This window comes from Mandrillus leucophaeus, unplaced genomic scaffold, assembly GCF_000951045.1.
Source record: "Mandrillus leucophaeus isolate KB7577 unplaced genomic scaffold, Mleu.le_1.0 Scaffold327, whole genome shotgun sequence".
Lineage (NCBI taxonomy): Eukaryota > Metazoa > Chordata > Mammalia > Primates > Cercopithecidae > Mandrillus > Mandrillus leucophaeus.
In genome coordinates, this window is record NW_012103443.1 from 875,358 (window position 1) to 885,580 (window position 10,223).

At 37.0% G+C, this 10,223-nt stretch overlaps 1 protein-coding gene across 1 annotated transcript in view; it reads left to right on the top strand.

Annotated features, from left to right (window-relative positions):
• TMEM26 (transmembrane protein 26) overlaps positions 1-4,630 on the top strand; it is a 47,954-nt gene extending 43,324 nt beyond the window's left edge. Inside the window, exon 6 of the mRNA XM_011988314.1 lies at positions 523-4,630. Coding sequence (XP_011843704.1) covers positions 523-944 — 422 coding nt within the window. The 3' untranslated portion in view covers positions 945-4,630. The remainder of the gene's footprint in view (positions 1-522) is intronic.
• The last annotated feature ends 5,593 nt before the right edge of the window (positions 4,631-10,223 follow it).

A 10,223-nucleotide genomic window follows, 5' to 3' on the forward strand; every position in this document is an offset into this window, starting at 1 on the left:
ACGATTGTTATCCCAGTTTTCAAAGGAAGAAACTGTGGCCCGGGAAGGCTTAGTGACCCCACCAGCAACTCACTGCTGGAAAATGAGGCAGTCATGCTCTCTGACTTGAGGCTGTGAGCATGTAACTGTGAGTCTTCCTTACACTGTGGATCCCAGGATCACAATGGCAGCTTCCTTTATTTTTTATTCCCCCCCTGTGGTGCAGCTTCAGCCTCACAAGGAGCTTGAGCTATGAGCACTTGTAACCATGCCTGGCTCCTAGAATCTATTTCATGTGGTGCTTTGCCCAGGTTGAGGACTAGATGATCTTACATTTTCTATTTGGATGCAAGTCACAGGGCAAGGTGTTTTCACTTGTTCCACTCAGAATTAAATCACGGGATCATTCCATTTCATTTCCATTCTGTATTCACAGAATTATTACTAGCACAGTCCCCATTGTTAATGACTTGTCCCCTTGTCATTGTCTTATATGTCTACACTTCCAAGAGAGATAGTAACTAGTCTGTCCTGTGTTTTCAGTACAGAACGTCGTTTGCCCCGTGTCTGTGACAGAGAGGGGTTTCCCCAGCCTGTTCTTTTGCCAGTACAGTGCGGATCTGTGGAACATCGGAATCAGCGTCTTCATACAAGATGGCCCCTTCCTTGTGGTGCGTCTCATACTGATGACCTATTTCAAAGTGATCAATCAGATGCTGGTGTTCTTTGCAGTGAAGAACTTCCTCGTGGTGGTGTTGCAACTCTACCGCTTGGTGGTGCTGGCATTGGCAGTCCGTGCCTCATTGAGAAGTCAGTCAAAAGGCCCGAAAGGAGAACATGGTTGCCGGGGACAGACCTCTAAGAGTGGGTCCTCTCCGCGGGACTGGCAGAGCGAGTCTAAGGAGGGCCTGGCTATTCCTTTGCGGGGCTCCCCAGTCACCGACGATTCCCAACCCACCCCTTAGTTATTGATTGACAGGGGTCTGCGGCTAGAACCTGACTCCCTGGTTCTTCTTATAGGGAGGATCCTTCTTCTCCCCCAGCCTTGGCATATAATAATTTTCAAAAGAACAGCATAAAAAGGTGATCTTAAACCAAAGCTGAGGAATTTTCTTTTTTCAACTGAATAGAAGGAACTTTGATTAGTGACTATTGCTACAACTTCTGTGTGATGGTATCAGATGTTATAGTTGTTCAACGACTAAGTGATTTGTTTGTCTTGAACTGTTTGAAAAGCTGTGGAAGGGGTTACAGTGACATGCCCTCGAAAGATTTAGTGCAGACGAACTGTCGCGGCTGTTACCTGAAAATAGAGAAGCTTTGAACTTTGGCTCCATTGTCAGACTATTTCGTCTGATCTTTTCTGCAATGTCCCTCTGACATCAAAAAATGTACATTCAGTGAATGCAGAACAAATGAAGGGAAAAGTGCCTTTAAAATTACCTCACTGTGGGCTGGAAGCAGCGAAAATCTCTGCCCAGCTTCCCTATCATAGAGAGCCTTATTCATCGCTGCACAGGCCTTTCCAGGAAAATGATTTTTCTGGGCTGATGTTGCATTCTGCCATGGCGCATATGCTCTTACAGAGATTTTATTGCTTTTGGCTTGGGTGCTACAAAATTCACAGCAAGTCATTTTGGTTACATATCTACTGGTTGCAAGGCAGGAAATACTGGTGAAATGCTAGCAAAGTCACAATTTCTACTCTGGACATGATTTGCACTGTTCGTCAGTATTTTTCTGAACCCTACTTTGCCATTTTCTATATTGCCAAGCTGAATCACGTGGGCTGATGCAGGGAAGCTCTGAAGCGGTGAATAAAGGTGTTTCAGGCCCTGTAAGTGTTACCATGGTTTCTGGTGTCTGCCAGCAGTAGCGAACAAAGCTGCAGCTTCTCTGAACCGCCACTATTGGAGGCGGCCTTTGGTCTCAGGGAACATGGTGATGGAGGCTTGCATCAGCCCCACCCAGGGCCAACAGCCCTTGTGGAGTGACGGGAGTCGGAATGTGCTGCCCCGTTGTGGGAATCAGGCAATTCGCTTTATTTTCTTGTATTAAGACTTCATTTTCCCAGTATTGAAATAGCCATACTTTTCCTTTACATACCTCTATACTTTCCAGATGGAGGTGATTCAGAACCTTTTAAAGTGATTTTTGCTTTTAAAGATACAGTGTGAAAATTTGCTCGGGTGTATAGCAGTAATTACATGATGCAAGCAGTTCCAAAACTGTTCTTTTAGGTTCAAAACCTAATTCCCCCGGATTAGTATACTCGAGAATTCAAAGGGACATTTAAGGTGGGGTATGCCCTTAATTTGGTATGACAACCAGTTGGGACAATTTTATCTGTAACTCTCTGGGTGAGATAATACCTATTAGAAACATTTTCTACAAACTTTTATACACAAATTCTGTTTTTATACAGAGTCATGCATATTTTCTCGTAAATGGCTTCTTCAGCGCCATTGTCATATGTTTTTATTTCTTTCTTCCTTGTGCTTCTAATTTTAACAATATAATGACTATAAAATGACACATGGAACTAATGGAATACATTTATGATTTTCCATAATAATTTTATGAAAGTTAAGATCAAGAAATTATATGTATATGAAGTAAAGCACTTGACAACTTTTAAGGGCATGTTATTTAAAGTGCTCAGCAGTTGAAAGCAAAATAATAACTGCTATTTATAAAAATGCCTCAGCAGAATCTGTTTTTATGTTGACTGCTTTATGTTGAATATTTTCTTCCACAACATGTATGTGCTGCTTATTATTGCAGATTTGCTCATGGCATACTTTTCATGTTTTAATTTTTTTCTTCCAGCAAAACAAACACTGAGGCCCTAAAAATAGATAAAGTATAAAGTAGTACGGCTGTTGCAAGGATATTTTTAAATGCTTTCAAATCTCAGACTTGGCTTGGCTTCGTGAATGAGTTTCTAGTGTTTAAATTAAAGTATTTTGTAATTAGCACTCCTCGTGGGCTTGAGAAATAAAAAGCCTGTCCAAAGTCTAGCTTTATTTAGAGGGTCAGGAAGTCAAAGAGCACCCAGGACCATCCTGGCAAATAATAGTGGCAAAAATAGACCCAGGTTCTGCAAGGTTTTCCAGGAAAATCTGCTTGGGGCAGCATTTGTTAACCTAGTTGCCAGTACTCCCACTCTCTTAGACTGGCTGCTTTTATAGTAGGAAAAAACAATCTGCATTTGCTTAGTTTATTTGAAAGAAAGCTCTAAACCTAGGTTATATATTAGCCATTCCTAAGACTCCTGATTAAATATTATAAATTTATTCAGTTAATTGTCGTTTTTAATGTAGACTGCTAAATACTGTAATGTTTCAAAACATCGAAGTGTTTGTTATAAAGTGGCTAGAACATCCATTACCTCCCATGTATGGACACCCTGGGACTTGTTTACATTTTATTTGTAATAAGATAACTGACTCACAACACCTGTATAATGTGATGCAAGCCATCCTCTCTATCATAACCCCTCCCCCAGACACACAGTAGGTCAGTCCCCGACCCCTGAAGAAAGTGGCTTATTTGAGGTTGTTGGTGCTGTTATTATTATTGCCATAGTTGTTATTTAATGCTTGATTAAAGCTCAGTCAAATGTCCTTCCTAAAAACATGTCATTCCACTTGTGAAAGAAAACACAATGTGCATGTTTCAATGATACTGTGCGTAAACACACCTCACCATCATCTTGTGGGTTTCCTTTGCCCTTACTGGACGACTCTCAGAGGACATGACTTGACATAGTAATAGTAGTAAACTATCCTTATCTTTGATTATTCTTTTAATTTTAATTTGAGCTGTTTCAACAGCATAATAAACTAAAATTTTGAATTGGCCAATAATATTCTTTATAATCTTCCAGTGAAGAGTCTGATACAAATTTTCTCTTGGCTGTGTTGTAGTTCCACTAACAAATAGCACTTCAGGCCTCATAGAACCGTATAGATATGGCCAAGGAATATCAGGGTTCACTATTATAATACTAATTGCTAACTCATTAAACTCATTATTTAATTGAACATTTTGAAAGCTCTGGAAAGGCATGCATTTGTAGGTGCACATGCTTTAAGATTTCTATGCATCTTTCAGAGTTGAATGTAATAATGTTTGGCATTTGATTCTTGATAATTCTTAACCGACTTTTCCTGTTAAAAGAGAGAAAGAATTGCAAATGCCAGGCATCTGTCCACTGTAGCCCTCCTCCAATGCCAAGAAAGAGGGATGGTGACGTATACTACAGCGACGCAAATGAAAAACCAAATAGTCTTGAATTACAAGAAAAAAAGGGGATTGTTATTTTTTTTTCTAATTTCAGACTTTGCTTTTTACTTACTGGACATTCTGATTTGCTCTCAGAAACATCTGATTTGGGGTTAAACTAGGCAGCTGGAGGATGTTTACAGCTTTGAGGCTTCAAATAAGTTTCCATATGCAGGGAGTAACTTTAAACAATGTTTGAATAATTAACTGCTATGGTCTTGTATTTTATGTGTATCTATTTCATCCTCTGACTCTTTCTTACTAGAATACCATTTAAGAATATTTTCTCTGCAGTATTCATATTTATGCTATTTTGCTATGAGTGGCCTTTGTATTTTATTATATGCATTAAATAGTGTGTGCACAACTTTATCTTAATGTGGATTTTTTTTTGCTGGTTTTTCATGTCTTTGTTCTCTACTGCAATTCATTTCCTTTATGGTTTTAAAGCTCTGGTTTAAAAAATAAAACTGATCTATTTAGAATATGATTAAAGTGGCATTTCAAACCAGTGAGGAAAGGCTGACCAATTTTACAAATGATGTTGGGAAATTTTGCAATCCATCTGGAAAAAATAAAGTTAGATTTTTATCTCCTGCAATATATAGAAATAAATTCCAGATGGATTAAAGATGTAAATGTAAAATGAAAACTATAAATATTAGAAGAAAATATGCAGTCTGTCTTTAGCCTGTGGGGGATGGGAACGATCTTCTGAAACAAGACATGAAACTCAGAAGCTACAGAAGAATTGACAGATTTTTCCTACATAAAAGCTTAATGTTTCTCAGTGGCAAAAGCTATCATAAATACATCACTCTTATTTTCTTTTCTGGAGAAAGGAGTCAGAGAAATCAGACAAGAGAAATGAGAGGTATAGAAATTGGAAAGAAGGAGCCAAATTTATCATTTATTCATAGAAGACTGAGTCTGGAACATCCAAGGAAAACATATTAAACCTAAGAAACTTAAGGATAATCTGAAATCACACACAAAAATCAATAGCTTTTCTACATACAAAATCACATAGAATATATACTTGAAGAGATTTCCTTTGCAATATAAACTAAATCTATAAAATACATAGGAATAAACTTGGGAAATGTATAAGATCTATGTGAAGAAAACTTAAAAATGATTGTGAGGGCCATACATGAATAATTTAACAAAAAGAAAGACATTATTTTATGGGGATTCATAAGAAGCCTTGATTTTTTTTTTAAAGTTTCGATTTTCCCTAAATTGATCTATAAATAGATCAAGTAGCACAATCTTCATCATGCTATCAACAAGATATTAATTTTTTTGTGACTGCCCAACTTGATTCTAAAGATTTCATGATAAAATAAGCATGAAAGAATAGTTAGAAAATACCAAAAGAAAGTTGAAAAATGAGAGAGATATTTCAATATATTTACATATATTATACAACTACAATAACCAAGAGAATTTGGTTTTGGAATATGAATAAGCAGGCCAAAAAGCTGAACAGAATAAGTTTAATAAATAGACGGAGCTATACAAGGGATTTTGATATATGATAAATCATGGGTGGGGTAAAATATTATAAATGGTTTAGGTTTTGGAAAATATTAAATTAGATCCTTACCTCAATCCTTATGACTAAAACATTTCCAGGTAGATTAAATAACTAAACATTTAAAATAAAATAAGCACAGAAAACTTTGTTTTTATAATTGCGATGGTGAGAATGCTTTTTGAGCATGATATGAAATGAGACACCATAGAAGAGTCATAAATTTCAGCTCATAAAATTAAAAATTTTAGCATTGTAAAAATACCATAAGCAAATTCAAATGTTGAACAATGAACTGAGTTAATTTGTTTGCAAGAAATATAACAATGCATTAGTTTTCTTAATGAACAAATCGTTCTTACAAATAAGAAAAAAAAATCACTGAAAAAATGAGCAAAAGACATAAGTGTATGATTAACTGCAAAAGGAATAGTTGAAGAAATGCAAATCAAACCACAATGAAATACCATTTTTCAAATGCAGACTCAACTGCAGGGTAACCATTTTTCACTTAGTTGGTTGGCAAAGACCCAAAAGTTCTTTAGAATGCCGTATTAGAGGGGAACAAGGAAAGTAGGCATTCTTATTCATAGTTAGTGAGGGTGTAAATTGGTACAACTCCTCTGTAAGACAATTTGGCAACAGCAGTCAGAAAAAAACACATTTATCATCTGACCTAGCAACTCCACTTCTAAGAACGTATCCTGTAGCTATGTGTGTGCAAAAATGTGGGTATAAGACTGTTCAGTATGTTCTATAGTTGCAGCATAATGTCCATCAATAGAGTCATGGTTAAATAATGTAACCTCTATACTACATAATACCGTGTTATTTTTTAAAAGAATGAAGTAGAGCCATAGCATTGACGTTGATAGGAAACAATAGCTTAAATATTCTGTTAAGTAAAAATAAGGATACGAAACAAGTTAGTATGTTACTCTCTTTGTAAATGTTATCCACACCTTCACAAGTGGCTAATAAACACGAAATGATGTTCAAGTTTCTAATGATCGTGGATATTCCCTCCTTTTTAAAACTATTCTTATATATTTGATAGCTTGAATTTTTAAAATTATGCATTATTTTGTAATGTGAAATGTAATTATAACAAAGGAAACCTCACCTACTTGTGAGCTTGACTTCAGCCTACTGCCATGTACAGATGCTTTGATATCATTTTGCAAATAGAGTAAAAGCACATCATTTACTTCCACCCAAGAAAATAAAGACCTTCTCATTATAACTAAGGATGATCTTGAGAAGTTTTAGATAAATCAAGGCCTTAAACCATATCAAATTCTGCTTGCCTTATGAAGTGTCTAAAACTAGGGAAATGAAATAATGAATAGATACAGAAGAGCACAGAAAAATCAAACTGACCAAAAAGATGCACTGGGTCTTTCTTGATGAGTACTATGGAGACTACTTTGAAGCTGCCAGTCTAACACTTCCACACTCCTGACATTTATGGAGTCACCAACACAAACCATCAAGAAATTTCACTTTGATTGACACAGTCATGCTGGTTTCCCCAGAAGAGATTGAGAAGTGAAGGAACCCTGACAGAGAAAACTCCAGAAAGAATCTGCATCTGTTTCCATGTCTGTATTCACAGCCCATCTAATTTATGTGTGTAAGCTTTTATGATTTTTGCCAAGTATTTACTAAATTTATCACTGATTGTAGTAAGTGATCAAATGGATCATATGCAAATCTGATCGACTTATTGAGGAAAACAAACATTTCTAAACCAGCCATATGTCAAATATCGTATAGTCTTTGTATCCAAACTAAGAATTTTGGGCAAGGAAAATTGGATCTACAAGACAAAATATGTTTTCTCTATGGATGCTGGTGTTCAGCTTCTGCCAAATGCATAGCTGAAGAATTCAGATGGTTGTGGCTCTGGGATCTTGGGGGTTGTTTCTACCTTCTGGCAAAGAATATTTCTCTCTATTATGCAAGAGTCCCCATATGACCTAAGTGGCAGCGAACAGCTGGGTCAAATGCTATAATTATTTCATTGGATCTTTTGGTTTCAACTAATTCCTGTAACTAGTGATTTTTATTGGTATCTCTAACCCCAAACTCTTTTCTTTCCTGGACTCTATGCCTGGATTTCCATCTCCTCTGGATATTCTGCAAGTATTACAGACTCAATTATATATATTTAATTATATGTTTTATATATATAATTATACATATATATAATTATACATATATATATAAAATTATATATGTCTTACCACACTCAACCCCTGATCTACTCCTTTCCTGTGTTCCAAACAATGACTAGTAGCATCTCCAGCCACTAAGGCACCCACGCCAAAACCAGATGTTTCCTAGGTCCTTGCTTCTTTTTTCTTATACCTTCTTCCTAAGTAATCCCTAAATTCTGTCAGTTATGCGGCTTATACTTCCTCTCAATCTTTATCCTACATTCTCTATTCCAAGTACTACTATCTTAATTTGGTATCACATCATTTCTTCCCTCAGTGATTGCAATTATTTCCCAACTGGTCTTCCAACCTCCTGGTTTAATCCTCCGTAGTAATCTTCCAAACTACATTCAGTGCTGGCTGTTCTAAAATGCACATTTGATCACATCTCTTCTCTTCAAAACACTTTCATGATGCCTCACTGCCCATAAGATCAAACCTAAAGTCCCTCTAAAATAATTCAAGAACTTTCACAATTTGCCCCCAACCCAATTCTTCAACTTTGTCTCCCATTACTGCAGTCTGCCCCCCAACACATATAACTGCCACCGTAAGACCATAATAAACTACTTGTATTCCCCTAAACATGCCATTATCCTTTACATTGCTGTGTTTACAAGCATAATTCTTTTTTCAGTGATGCCACCACTCCATTACTGATGGCCTAATTTCTCCATCCAGAGTTGATAGCTAGGGAAGAAAGAACAATCCCAGAAGCAAAAATTGTTCTGCGCCCTCTGGGAACTCCAGGTGAGTGAGTGTAGACATCCCCTGTCCTGACAGCAAAGACGTCCTTCAGTCCTGGGTCTCCAATTTGTAGGTTTCCTTTGAAGCAGCAATCCCAAGGAAGCCAGGTAAGGCAATGTGGATATCGAGCTATAGCATTGATCACTTACCATGAACCTTGACTAGAGTCTGCAAGAGAAGCAACAGGCCGACTGTCTCCAGAAGTTTTATCCTATCTTGAATCTGGCTGAACTATGCAATTTAATCTGTGTTTACTAATCCAACAGCTTATAAATATATTATAAATATATTGTCTTATTCCTTTCCCTTCCAGAGATTCTCCTTTCTAGCAATATCTCCAACTCACTATTTACCATCTCTTTGGCAAAATCCCTCACAAAAGGTTCCGAAAGTTTATGAAAAATATTACACCCTCCTACTTCCAGAACTGAATGTCTCCCCTCTATTACTGTGCATTTATAGCACTCATACTTGTCTTGTCTCTATCCCTGTGCTTATCATAATGTATTGGAATTATTCGCCGCTATGTCTGTCTCTCCCATCAGACTGTGAGCTATCTGAGGGTGCAGGTAATGTTTTATACTCTGCTGTAATAACCGCAGAACTCCAGATGCATTGAAATTTTGTCTATTCCCAGAATTCAGCAGCCTTCTTTCTGTCTCTGGGACTTCATACTTGCGGGTGTTTCTTCCTGAGATGCCCCTATCCCACCCCAATCCCACCCTAGAGAAGCTCCTTCTCATTTTGATTCCAGATGGAATGCAAAGTCCTCCTAGGGGCTGACACACATAGTGGTCACCTCCACTCCTATGGTTATATGAGAACCATCATCTCCTGGTTCCTCATTATTGGCTCCTTCTATCTGCATGGGTCTATTTATTCCTTTACTTTCTAAATTTACAAGCCCTATCTTGTTCATTTGGGCTCATCTGTCTCTCCGTGACTCCACTCTTATAAATGCCCTATTAAATCTGCATTTCCAACCTTGTTCTAAGCTTCTCTTCAACATTTCCATGCAGAAGCACTTCTGGCACTTCCAACTTAATGTGCTCACAATTGGATTCAAAACATCTCCTCCCCCACATCTGTTTCTCTTCCTAATCTCTCAATTTCTCTTAATGGAACCATTAGCTATTCAGTCATTTGGGCTCAGACTAAGGAGTTATCTTTGACTGATTCTCAAAGTCATTTGCTGCATCCTATACTCTGTTTCATATAATAAATACAGTTTTGTTGCTTTCTCTGATTATATAAAGTCATATGTGATCAATGTAATTTCAAACATACAAAAGGATAAAATACACACAGAGGGTAAAACATACAGAGGGCAAAAATCACATGAACTCCCACCTTATTACAATTCATTATTAACACTTTAAAGGTTATTCTTTTGTGAATCTTTAAGATAGATAGATAGATAGATGGATAGATAGATAGATAGATAGATAGATAGA